This window comes from Copadichromis virginalis, linkage group LG14 (genome assembly GCF_057382275.1).
Source record: "Copadichromis virginalis isolate Kocher_CV1m ecotype Utaka linkage group LG14, C_Virginalis_male_GT1.1, whole genome shotgun sequence".
NCBI classification, from domain to species: domain Eukaryota; kingdom Metazoa; phylum Chordata; class Actinopteri; order Cichliformes; family Cichlidae; genus Copadichromis; species Copadichromis virginalis.
Window position 1 is genome coordinate 10,094,436 of NC_140631.1, and position 14,053 is coordinate 10,108,488.

Consider the following 14,053-nt stretch of genomic DNA (forward strand, 5'->3'; position numbering starts at 1 on the left):
ACCCGGTCTTCCTGATACACAAATAGAATGCAAGGAGAGCATATTAGACCTTTTGCTGTCATTCAAACTTGATACCATCTAAACGCAGTCTTGCACGGTCACAATTTATCTGGTGGAGTGGCACGTCATGATGTCACAGATGGATGTAGTTTGATGTGGTTGTGCACAGTTGTCACAAGAGATTTCTCAGACGTGGATATTAAAGAAGATGGAGCTTTGCATGTTGTTTCGTGTCTTGTCTGTGATGTAACCGTGTCATAATGGCTTGGATATGATTAGTGTCAAGGTGGATGAATGGTGATGCAGCATCTGTCACATTGATTCCAGGTTTACTAGTAATTGTCTTTATTGTAATGCATCAGAAAGTTTGGCATAAAGTGGCTCAGTGAAGATGTAATAACCTGTTTATACAAGATGATGGTGTGATCGCGATGTGATGCTCATTTTCTGGCTTCTCTACTGTTTGGCTCTAATATTTATTCATATAGCCTTGAATAAGGCATTGCAAGTGATACCATGTTCAACAGCGATGTTTTGGCCTCATTGGTGGCCAAGATATCACTCTTGAACATAATGTGGAAGGATTTGCTTAATTTACTTTCTATGGAGCCGCATGTGGGCAGAGTGGACACTCTTGTCATGTGTTTGACAGATTTTCTATGCACAAGCAAGTATTATTGTGCATATTGTATAGTACATTGCATATACTAGGTATTGTATATTGGGTAGTCTACTACACAGCAAATGCCTATTTAAAAACTGGCTCTGTAGTGATTTTCAAACAACAACAAAAAACCTGTCCAGTCTGTGATTCAGCGTCCATCAGCATTTATGAATGACTAGTTGGGACTTTTTTTTTTCCCTGGGTTTTTTTTTTTTTTTTTTGTGTCACTCACTTCCTGTCTGGTGTCATTATTTCCTCTTTAAGAAGTGGGTGTATACCATTGTGTCACAGGAGCCAGTGACACATGGCGCACTCTTGGCTGACCAGATGTGGTTTGTTCATGTCAACCCTAAAGATACGCTCACTTCATTCATGTTTTCTCCCGGATACAGTATGGATGTCGTCTTGTGACTGAGAATATTGTTTTGCTGGTGAGTTGGTTTCATTTCTGGTCCCTGCTCGTTTCCTATGTTGTGAAGATGATTTGGTTTTATATCATCAGATGAGTCATGTGGACAATGAACAAGAAGGTGTTCGGTACAAAAGAAAGGAAGTTGATTTTGTTAGAAATTGAATGCTTTAAAGATGAAGTGTTTATAAGTAAGTCTCATACTTGGCACGATACCTAAAAATATTACACCGCTGCATCGCTCGGCAGTCACTTCTGTGGAAATATGTCTGAAAAGTTGTGCACACAAATATGTCTAATCACCGACACAGTCACAGTGTGTCACAGTTGAAGTGACCGTTATGCCTGAATGTGTGTTTACCGTCTACAGCCACCACCTATGTCCACTCCTAATGACAGTAAGCAGTAGTACTACTTCTACTACTACTTCATGGGTGAATCACAGCCAGGGCTACACACCTCAGCTGATCACTTATCCACACAGCCGCCAGATAAACTCCTACTACAGATCTTAACAGCTTTTCAGTCAACCTACACACAGACTAGACTGTGTAGCTGATTCAAAGCAAGCGTTAAAGTTATGAAAAACAGTTGATTCATGCCTGCCTCTGTGGTAGCATACCAGTCTGTAATACCTGAGGTAGTCATTTCCTGTTGTTTTTTTTGGCTTTTTAAGTAAACATAAAGGCATTCCTTTTTAATAAATGGGTTATCTCCCACTGCTGATTCAAATTTCAGGGGTTTTTTTTGCTATCTGTGATATGAATGTTTTGTCTATGGTTTGTGTGGAGGGAATAATCTTTGTTATATTCTACAACTTCTCACGCTGAGTTTCATTCTGTGCCATTGTGGTTTGTGGCTGAAACTGAAACAAGAAATGTGGTGCAGGTGCTAATATGCAAAGTAGTACCGGTATACCAAGAAGTACACTGCTGGCATCAGTGCTGAAGCTGTTTGCTTACTATAACTATATATAGACTCTCATTTAAATGGCACCAAATCACTTTTTCAATGTATCAATGTGCCCTTTAGTTTATAAAATATATGAAATCTATAGAAAATTGCCAAGCCTAAAGTGATGTTTAATAGTTGGGGTTTTTTGTTTTAGTTTTTAAAGAAGCTTGTTTTTAATCTTGTGCACAGTCATGCCCACATCCAGACAAATGTACGCACATGGACACACGCGTACACACTGCATGCCCAGAAGTGGAAAAGCTGACTCAGGCAGCGTCTGTCTTGCATATATTTGTCTGTATAGTCATTTACGGGAGGACAGTGGTTTGGAGTGGAGAGGTGAAGAGGTCCTAGATCCTCTTTGTGAATCTTTATTTTTAGCACAGTGTGAAGGAAAATGTGTCACAGGACCCTTAATCACCAGGCGTGACCTTTTACGCAGACACCATTTATTTAAGCCCTGCTCCCCTTTTCTTTTTTTTAATTACTTGTACACAGAGATGCACAGACACACTCACTCCATTGTAGAGAGCCTCACAGGCTTCTTACTGTTAAACAGAGAGAGCTTTAGAAAGGGAGTGCTGAGTAATACCAGTGTTACTGTTAAATGCATCTGGGCATGAAAGCCATCACAACATTCAGACTAGTTCAGAGGAAGCAAAGGTTCACTTTGTTTCTTCTGTGGTGTGAACTCGGTGATTACTTGGCTTGGTTGTGGTGTCTGCTAAATATCAAAAGTTGTTAGTCAGGGTTCTCCGTTACCTTTTTGTTAATTAAACAAAAAAAATAAAATAAAATCGTAACAAAGGAATTACTTCTCTTCTTTTACTGGTCTCCTTTGATTTACCCACAAACCCTGTTCCCAGTGCATTGGCAGCTGTCTGATCAAAAGACTAAAGGATTCTGGGATGTGAATAGACTGTAGCTGTGTTCTTCCCAGGCAATTTCTTTTGTTTTCTTTTTTGTTTTGTTACATTTGTGAGAGGTTAATTCCAAAATAAAGAAATGTTAGACAAGAAATATCCATTTGTGCTTTGTTTTTTGAAAGTGTTGCCTAATAATCGTCCTCATATTGCACAGAAAACGAAGGACATCCAAGTAGGATCATATTTCTGCGCCTCCAACCATCAGGAGTCATCAGAGTTTGCCTGTGGAGTTTGGGAATGGAGGCTAACATCGTGATGCGTTGTTTACTTAGCCAACTTCAGGCCAACTGGATGTGCCCCTTCAGGCTTCTCTGTTTGTTGCCACATGAAACGCTCTTTCTTTAACTGAGCTTGCAAAGCCGCTTGTTCTTCTCTGATCCTCCCGCTGAAACCTGACCTAGCAGCAGACCTCTGGCTGACTGCCACCACATCCTCAATAACCCTGCTCACCTGTGTGTGTGGTATGTGAGAGCGAAAGCGGCTGAGTGTGTCTGCATCACAGCAGGATGAGACTGTATTCAAGCTGTCTGCTGTGAAAGTGTCATTTTTGAAGCATATAATTAGAGAGAGGGATGTTACATGCGTAGATGAGCTTGCACATGCACTCGTTCATCCATCCCTGATAACATGGTGCTGTGCTGTCAGTGTTTCAGACAGACATGGTGTCAAGTTACTCGTGTTTGTAACTGCGCACCTTTGTGGCATAACAAGTTTGCCATTGTCTGACCTGTGACTGTTAGTCTCAGTGGCTACTTGTGGTTTTCTGTTTGTCGTGTGAGAACACAGAGCAACACAAGCACACACTGTCTGCAGTATCTGGGTGTTTTGTTTTGTTTTCTTGGTCAAGGCAATAGTCTATAGTTCCAGAGCATACAGAAACACGCACGAGGCTGATTCCATTTGCATGGTTGATCATGTTAAATGGCTGGGATCGTGGCTCCAAATGCACCGCAGATATTGCACCACACTCAGACACGTGCTGAAATGGTTGCTCATATATGGCTTGCATGAGCACTTAACATAGAGGAGAAAGGCCATTAGAGGCAATCAGAGCTGTTGTTTTTAATGGGCTGATCGAGCTGGAATGGAGATGGCCCTGTGGCCTGGAGGAAGAGTTAATGTCCCGGGCCACTCGAGGACAACGTAATGAGAATGCAGGTGGAAGTGGTGCGATGTGCAGCTGTGGTTGAGGCAAAGGCCCAAATGGAAACCAGATTGTGGATTTTTTTTTTTTTTCTGTTTTGTTTTTTTTTTTAACACTAGAAGATGGAAACTCACTTATGCCATCTGTATGGAACTTTACGAGGTAAACTGGGTGGGTGCATGAGTTTGTCCGCCTGTCTTTGAATTGACTATATGCATAGTATGTGTCGATTACATGGCTTGGAGACTTTTGCATCTGCCAGTAATGAACTGTTACAAAAATAGCCTCACCATGCTCGCTTTCACTTTGGCACCAGCCTCTGAGTCTACCGACATATTCAGTAAATGTCTGTATACATGATTCATATTTGTGTGCATTCCTATGCATGCAGAACCCCGTTGCCAGTGTTTTCATTTTATGTGTGGTTTTTTCCGGAGGCACCAGATTGTCAGATGAGGGGAAGGCAGGCTGAACTTTTCTGTTTGCTTAGTGGGCATTCTTCTGCACTCTGGCCCTCCTCCAAATTAAAGCAGCGGCTTCCCACTGGACTCAGCACAGCGCTTCCGTCACAGGGACACAGTGACACTGAATCATCTGCGCCTGTCAACTTCTCGCTAATGAAAATGTATGAGCGTAAAAATGGCTGTGTGTGTGTGTGTGTGTGTGTGTGTGTGTTGTTGTGTCTGGAACTCTGATTTAAAAAGTTGGTGTTGTTGTTTGGTGAGGCTGGATTGTGTTTGGAGTCTAAGAAGCAGTTTTGGAGTTTTTTGTACAAATGAAAGTTTAAACTTGTGACAACTGTTTGCTGGGTTGTTGAAATGCAGTACAAGTTTAATGCGTGTACATCTTTTATTCTTGAAAAGCTTTAAACATCTCCTTTTGACCATATTCAAATCTCTTACATCAGTTTGAAAATGCTGTCAGCTTGTCTCTTAAGTTAGTCGAGCTTATTCTGGGTTAGGTGGGGAATTACTCATTATTTGGCATCTGTTAGTTGTTTTTGTTTGCTTTTTACAGTAGAATAGCAACAATGAACTTAAGTGTACAATTTGTTTGTCTCTCCAGGTCCTTATGGTTGAGGTGGTGTTAACTTCCTCTTGCCATGCCTCCCGCCATGACAGACCTCCTGGACATATGGGCGGCACACTCACCTCTGGCCGGACACGCTCCGGACCAGATCACTGTGGACTTTTTGCTTCCCACTGGTATTTATATCCAGATGGACGTTCCACGCGAGGCTACAATTCAGCACATCAAACTGGTGAGTGTCACTGGGTTGGTGACTGCACAGGTTTCCTAAGCAACAAGGTTATTTAAAGTTTTTGTTTTGACCAGTGTTAATATTACACCTCAACTATTTAAACCTCTTTCAGTATCCTGCTCTGTTTGCACACTATCTGTACTCTAATTTTAACTGTACTGTACTCTGCTTTGGTAATTATTGTCCATGATGTAAATATGTAAAAAGTGTTTCTGTTCTGTGTCCTGTTCTGTTTGTATATGGTTTTTGTTTTGCTGTGGATACAACCAAATTTCCCCTTGTGGGACAATTAAAGGATTATTCTAGTCTAAATACTTAATCAGTTCATATAAAATTCAACTGGGAACCTACTTTGAGGACTTCTTTTGCTTATTGTGTAGTTGTTCCTGCATGCCTGTAGGCTTGCTGTCACATTAAGGGAAAACAGAGGCTGCAGCCCAACATTCAGACAGCTGGTCAGTCAGTCAGACATTATCCAATGCCTGTTTTGACAGAGGTGATTGTTGTGGCTGGCAGAGTGTTTTTCTGTTTGCAAATGGCTTGTGATGTCAGCTTATAGGTGATGAGGCCATACAGTGGGGCAAAAAAGTATTTAGTCAGCCACCGATTGTGCAAGTTCCCCCACCTAAAATGATGACAGAGGTCAGTAATTTGCACCAGAGGTACACTTCAACTGTGAGAGACAGAATGTGAAAAAAATATCCATGAATCCACATGGTAAGATTTGTAAAGAATTTATTCGTAAATCAGGGTGGAAAATAAGTATTTGGTCAATAACAAAAATACAACTCAATACTTTGTAACATAACCTTTGTTGGCAATAACAGAGGTCAAACGTTTACTATAGGTCTTTACCAGGTTTGCACACACAGTAGCTGGTATTTTGGCCCATTCCTCCATGCAGATCTTCTCGAGAGCAGTGATGTTTTGGGGCTGTCGCCGAGCAACACGGACTTTCAACTCCCGCCACAGATTTTCTATGGGGTTGAGGTCTGGAGACTGGCTAGGCCACTCCAGGACTTTCAAATGCTTCTTACGGAGCCACTCCTTTGTTGCCCGGGCGGTGTGTTTTGGATCATTGTCATGTTGGAAGACCCAGCCTCGTTTCATCGTCAAAGTTCTCACTGATGGAAGGAGGTTTTGGCTCAAAATCTCACGATACATGGCCCCATTCATTCTGTCCTTAACACGGATCAGTCGTCCTGTCCCCTTGGCAGAAAAACAGCCCCATAGCATGATGTTTCCACCCCCATGCTTCACAGTAGGTATGGTGTTCTTGGGATGCAACTCAGTATTCTTCTTCCTCCAAACACGACGAGTTGAGTTTATACCAAAAAGTTCTACTTTGGTTTCATCTGACCACATGACATTCTCCCAATCCTCTGCTGTATCATCCATGTGCTCTCTGGCAAACTTCAGACGGGCCTGGACATGCACTGGCTTCAGCAGCGGAACACGTCTGGCACTGCGGGATTTGATTCCCTGCCGTTGTAGTGTGTTACTGATGGTGACCTTTGTTACTTTGGTCCCAGCTGTCTGCAGGTCATTCACCAGGTCCCCCCGTGTGGTTCTGGGATCTTTGCTCACCGTTCTCATGATCATTTTGACCCCACGGGATGAGATCTTGCGTGGAGCCCCAGATGGAGGGAGATTATCAGTGGTCTTGTATGTCTTCCATTTTCTGATGATTGCTCCCACAGTTGATTTTTTTCACACCAAGCTGCTTGCCTATTGTAGATTCACTCTTCCCAGTCTGGTGCAGGTCTACAATACTTTTCCTGGTGTCCTTCGAAAGCTCTTTGGTCTTGGCCATGGCGGAGTTTGGAGTCTGACTGTTTGAGGCTGTGGACAGGTGTCTTTTATACAGATGATGAGTTCAAACAGGTACCATTCATACAGGTAACGAGTGGGGGACAGAAAAGCTTCTTACAGAAGACGTTACAGGTCTGTGAGAGCCAGAGATTTTCCTTGTTTGAGGTGACCAAATACTTATTTTCCACCCTTATTTACGAATAAATTCTTTACAAATCCTACCATGTGAATTCATGGATTTTCTTTTCACATTCTGTCTCTCACAGTTGAAGTGTACCTCTGGTGAAAATTACTGACCTCTGTCATCATTTTAAGTGGGGGAACTTGCACAATCGGTGGCTGACTAAATACTTTTTTGCCCCACTGTATGTGAGTGGAGGTCAGAAGTCACAGACGTGATGAGGTTCACAACTCTAAGAAAATAACTTTGAGGCATTTGTTGTCAGCGTAGGTGTTTGTGTGCGTGTGGCCCTCATTCACAGCACAATCAGATTCCTTCTGTAATGACTGACTGTATGAGAACACAGATGCTCAGTCCTAAGATGTACCAGCTTCTGCAAAGGTAGCATTTATTGCTCTCAGTACAGGGCTGTTTATTGGATTGCACAGAATTTTTATTTTTATAATTCTGGTGTAAAACAAACATGTGCTGCACTGAAACACAAAGTCATTATTTCCCCAAAAAGGGCACCATTTAAAGCCTGAGGAGGTGGGTTGTTGCTGTGTGTACAGAGTGTCTGCTATTCATTGACCGCAAGTCCTGATTTCTCTCTGAAATTCATGGGTCTTTGAAATAAATTTTTTTTTTTTTTTTTTTTTTCCCCCACTGAGGTCTGCGTCCTTGCACACTGGTATAAACCCATACACGGACGTGTTTGCATTTTAAAAAGTACATAAACCTGTGAATCAAACAGAAGCCGTGTTTGTGAAAGGCCAGAGGCTGTTAGTTTAGCTAAAGGGTAGAATATTCTTTAACTTTTTGCAGGCTTTCAGACCGTCTGTACAAAACTCTTTATTAGTGATCATATGGCCAGCAGTGGGCTTGTGAATGACTGCTTCTTTCATTCACAAGCCTCCATTCATGTTTCAGACTACAGCCGAGCTCCCAAAAATGTTTTACAGCGATTCTGGGAAATGAGTTATCATTTGAAACTCTTTGTTTTCCATTTGTCACATGTTGAGATCACTTGCTCACAAAAGCAGTTCAGAGAAAGTAACTGTGGGAAATGTTTTGAATGTTTGTGGAGAGGAGAGAGGAGGCTTGTTCTGTTTTGCCAGAGTGCATCCCTTTTTCCTCACAAAAAGACTCGCTCTTTGACACCCATCCTGTGATCAGGCTGTGGGGAGCAAAGGGGCATGAAGTGTACCACCAGGGGCTGGCAGGCAGGGGAGTCGTACTCTGATTGCCTCACCCAGAAACTGTGTTGTAAAGATATGAGTCACGTCCATTTCTCATTCTTGAAAATGCTCTCAGCCTTGTTTTATGAAACTGTCAAATAAAATGTGATGTTTATTACAGTTGCTCATTTTATGTAAGATTTATTTAATATGGGCTAATGGCTACAATAAAACTCGCCGTGTGATTTTTTTTTTTTTTTTTTTTTTTTTTGTGTGTGGGGCAAAAATACCTTAGTGGAACATATTTGTTCTTCTCCCTTCTAGCTCTTATGGAAGCAGGCTCAGAGCTTCCCACTGTTTCCTGCACTCGGCGAAATGGAGAGCCACATGTTCGAGTGTGTCAACCAGGCAGCCGTACACGAAGAGCTGGAGGACGAAACGCGTCGGTTGTGCGACGTTCGCCCCTTCCTGCCCGTTCTCAAGCTGGTGATGCGCAACTGTGGTCGAGCAGAGCGCCTGTTGGACTCCAAGATCGGCGTGCTCATCGGCAAGGGTAATGCAGCATCGCTTTTAAGACTCTACCTCGGTTTGAAGCAGTACATTATCACACAAGATCTCTCACATGCGTTCCTCCGCTCCGGATAGATTCCTTTATTCTCCGTGTTTGACATTTCCAATAAAGAAAAGCACTTAAGAGCTGGTAAATGGGACTGTAAATCTTTCCTACCTCACAACAAGCCGTTAGCACCTCCTCCAGTATGCTAAGCAGCTCTCCCACTCAGCACGCTCTCCCATGCATTCAGACCCAAGGCTCCTGTGCAGATGGCTTCTATCACTAACTGATAGAGAAGCGTGATGTTTGACTGGACGTGTTCCTGACATGCCTTCCATCACATGTCACTTTGCATTTTCTCTGAAGATTGGGCCTTTTCAAAGAACACAGGGGCTCTGTCACTACCGTATAACAGCCCAGTCCTCTGAGGTGATTAACTATTTGGAGGAAAAGCGGTGTTAAGTCTTGAAGCAAGGTGAAAACCTTGCGTCATGATCAACACTCAGTTTGTTTATCATACATGAAAGAAGGCACAGTAACGTTGAGTTTCGGGAGTGATTCCTGAAAGCAGGCGTAAACGCATTACAGCGGGCTGCAGGTAAAGTATAGTGGAAAGTCTTTTCAGAGATTTTAAAGGCAAAACGATGCCGTGACTACTGAAGAGAATAACAGAGAGGTTAATCAGTAATGAAAGGGAAGTAGTGTAGCCCCATTGGATTATTAAACAGACACACATTCAGCATTCTTCCAACCAAGAGATTACGAATTGGAAGTCCTTTGTTCTTCAAAGAAGAAGAGAAGAGGCTCTGAGTGTAATTGATCAAGACTCAGGTGATATTGATATTCTCTCCCCCCCCCCCCCCCCCCCCGACTCCACTTTGGTCTGACCTGATCTCTTAAAGGCTTTTGAAAGAGTAAAGCGGTGTTTCAAAGGGAACCTCACAGGCTTGTCTAGAAGGTCAACACACACACACACACGCGCACACATACACGTGTCAACCATGTTTTCCCCCTCCAGTAATGCAGCCACACAAACTTGGTCTACACAGCTAATGTGCTTCAGAGCCTTCTTGAATGCTGAGGGTCATATGAATGTGAAATGCCTTTAAATGTCAACATGTTTTCATTACTCAAGAGTGAATGAAAAGTACCCTTTAAAAAAATTATAATAATAATAATCCAGTGATAAAAGCAGAAGGTGGACTGTGATCAGCCCAACAGCAACTTATACCTCTGTGTGTGAATATTAAGGGGCTCTACTGTAATCCAACATGGAGACAGTCATCATTTTATGCACATTCATTACTTCTGGTGTCTGGCACTGAACATCCCACAGGTGGTTGTGCATTTTCTATTAATTTTAAAGCCTCTGTGTTCAAGTGTGTTACTTTAGGAATATTCACCATCTTCCTACTCGTTTCTCTTATTTCAGAAGTTTCGTACTGACTTTAGTTAAAAATGCTAATTAATTTTGTTCCATACTAAGAATCCACATTGCCATTTTTAATAAAAACTCAACTTGACCATTATCAGTCTTTAAATTGAACCTGTTATGCTTTGTATGATGTAAAAGAGAGGGAATATCTTTACTGTGTTCCTCTCAAGCAGATGGCCCCCACAATGTGCTGTTCAAACCTTCTGTTTGTGAGTCAGAAGAAAGAAATAAACTGGCTTATAGGGAACAGCTGGAACAGCTTGTTTCAGTAGATGAACTGAAGGGCTGCAAAGTTGTTGATGAATTGGTTGAAGTCAGTTTGTTTTTTTTGGGGGGTTTTTACGCTGATTTCTTGTAACATTAAGAATCATCAATTTAGATTTGTAGACAAATTACTGATATCCAAGTGCCCCTCTTTCTTAAAGTGGTGGCACGGCTTTCTTTTGCAATGTTGTAACGGTGTCCTTTACTCGTGTTCTCTAGGTCTCCATGAACTTGATGCCTTAAATGACCAGGAGGTGAAGGATTTTCGGAGTAAGATGTTTCGGATCAGTGAAGAGAGGATGCAACAAATACAAATGATGGCATTCTCGGAGTGGGTGCAAGCCTGCTACTCCCCACAGCTGGAGCCTGCGGCAGTGACCGCGATCACAGCCGGAGTCAACGATGCACCGGTGGACCTGAAAGTCATTATCCACTTTGACCAGTCCCAGGTGAGGGTCTGTAATGCAGAACAGTGCAGCGTAGCTTAATCAGTGGCAGTTTATGTAGGATAAATAAAAAGGATACACTGAACTATAGATGCAGGAGGTAGAGCAGGTCTGCTAATCAGAAGGTTGGTGGTTCGAGCCCTGGCTGCTCCAGTATGGATGCCAAAGTATCTTTAGGCAAGATACTGAACCTCAAGTTAGTCCTTTGGAGTGTGAATGTTACATAGAAAATTTGGGTATAAAAAGCATTTAAAAATGCCTGTAAAGTAGAACAGAAAACTAGTCTTTACTAGTTTAGTCTTTGTGTTTTTGTTTTGTTTTTTTTTTTTTGTTTTTTTATTATCAAAGAAGGCTACATTTTCATTTCATTCAGATGCATAAACATGGGTTGGAATAAATGAGTCCTGCACAGCTTTATAGCCATTCTGTTTCAAAATGGGCCTAAACAGGATAATGGATGTTTTTACCTTCACTTCAAAATCATTCTGTAAAAAAGTGTTTTCTTTATTATAGTCCTGTAATTTCATAAATGCAAGGTTTGTGATGAAAAACTCAATCATGTAGTTCACAGGTTGCAGCTTTCTTTAGAATGCCTCATCCAGTCTGGTCTTTCTACCACAATCGCTGAACCTCTTACGGCTGTCCTCTTTTCAAAACATCAGCTTTAATCATTTTTACAGCATCAATAAAACCTGTTATACTTCCTCTCAACAGGCTCTGCACTAGCGTTGTAGGAATAAGTCAAAAAGAGAACTTATTTTGGATGATCTTAGACCTTTCCTGAGGGTTTTGACAGCTCTGACATTAATTCTTAATTTCTATTTTTAAAACAAGTTCATATAATGTATCCTCGTGTTGCTTCATTTTGTGCTTATATTGCACGATGCTGAGAAGGATCCTCAGTGAATTGTGGCTAATTTATATGTATTCTATCGTTTTTCTACTGCAATCAGCAAGAGTAGACAAAAAGACACTTGAGTAATATTTTTGGTGTTGAAAAGAGATAGCATGAGTGCTAACGAAGAAGCTGTCTTTGTTTTGTAATGAGCTTTACAATATACGTGTAAAGTTTTGTCTGTTCAACATCTCTGTATACATAATGAATTGAGAATAACCGTGTGACTTACTGCTCCACTACAGAAGACAAAACCACCTTGTTTTAGAAGCAAAAGTAACCATGTGACTCCACCAGCGCAGGCACATGTACTGTAGCTCAGCCTTTTTTTTTTTTTTTTTTTTTTTCTCTTCTCCCCTGCTCTCACAGTTGGCAGCTTCACAACAGTCACGTGATTGAGCCCAACTAGCAAGACATGTGACGACAATAAGTGGGTCAAAACCATCAGTGAAATTATGCCGTTCTCTCAGATGCACGCACACATTAGCATGGCAGCTCAAGGGACCAAAATGCGGATTAAAATGAGCTCCCTTCTTTTCTCTGAACTCACTTGACTATGTCCCTCCATCTGTCTCGGCCTTTCTCTTTGCCTCTGTAATAGAAATAATATTATTTAATAATAAAACAGATGGTCACATCCCTCCAGACTCCTGTATATCAGCTTTGATCAACATCACAGGCACACACATGCACATAATACAAAGACTGACCATCTGTGCCACCGCACTCAGGTGAACATTGGCAGGAAGTCTTATTTTAAGAGATCAGACACAATAAGCTACATTATAGACAGGAAGTGCAGTGGTGTCGTTTATTGTTCAGAAATAACCAGGGTTTGGTGTGGACTGTCTAAATCATTGACCGACTTCCTCCTCCATGTTCACGTCAGTATCCAAATCAAGTCTCATTTTAGCGTTTAAAATATGGCTTTTATAGTTACCAGCGTGTAATTAGAAAAACTTTTAATATCTCTGCTGTGTGTAGATCCTCACTAATGCAGCTAAGGTCGCTTTTTTTTAAAATTACTAATGAAGGATGTTTTTATTAAATCACCAGGAAATTAAAAGCAATTCCATCTCTGGTATCGGGTCAGTGCTGTGCTATAAATGGCATGACGCAGTGAGCCTCACGGTCACACAGCAAACCTGGTAGATTCCCTGTGATAAGGCGATGGAGGCTAACACGTATTTGAACACACATCAGTGGAAATCCTGAATGAATTCAGCCATCAGTGTACCAAGTGATTGCATGTATATGAACTCACTCTGTGTATCAGTTACTTGTACACATGAAAATTGAGAGACTTTTGTTATGGTCTTATAGATCTTATATCATTACTTGTTTTACTGTGCTCTTCCTGTTTAAGATGAACAAGCAAATGCAGCTTCTAGGTGTGTGTGTGTGTGTGTGTGTGTGTGTGTGTGTGTGTGTGTGTGTGTGAAATGTTTGTATTTAAATCATAGAGGGTACCAAATATACACACAAACGATGATTTAAAAAAAACAAACAGCTATTTTATTCTCAGATGGTCCCAAATACATTTTGACCAGTAATAAACACTTGACTGTCTATTTTCCCTTCTTGCAGGACTCTGCCAGTCTGAAGGTGTCATTGTCTTGCACCCCCAATGAGCTGATGGAGCAGGCTTTGAAAAAGTGGCTGACCACCCACGGATCTGAGGACGCGGTATGGAGGGGTCAGTATATACTGAGGGTCAGCCAATGTCTGGAATTCCTTGGTGGAGACCATCCACTGATTCAATACAAGGTCAGTGGCTGCATATCAAAGCTGTGTTTAAGTGTCTGTGAGTGGCTGATGAACTTCAACATCAACTTACATGTCTCACTTTCAGGTTCATGCACAGATATAGCAGATACAGTCTTCTTAAAATGTTGTTGCTGCTGTATAGTAATACCAATAGGGAGACCACTGCAACTGAAGGTCAAAAAGGG

General features: G+C 41.7%; 1 protein-coding gene across 1 annotated transcript in view; it reads left to right on the top strand.

Moving 5' to 3' along the window:
- The window catches only part of pik3cb (phosphatidylinositol-4,5-bisphosphate 3-kinase, catalytic subunit beta), a 47,262-nt gene that overhangs the window by 17,642 nt on the left and 15,567 nt on the right, over positions 1–14,053 (top strand). The window contains exons 3-6 of the mRNA XM_085479243.1: positions 5,163–5,358; positions 8,833–9,061; positions 10,980–11,209; positions 13,689–13,868. Coding sequence (XP_085335369.1) covers positions 5,200–5,358; positions 8,833–9,061; positions 10,980–11,209; positions 13,689–13,868 — 798 coding nt within the window. The 5' untranslated portion in view covers positions 5,163–5,199. The remainder of the gene's footprint in view (positions 1–5,162; positions 5,359–8,832; positions 9,062–10,979; positions 11,210–13,688; positions 13,869–14,053) is intronic.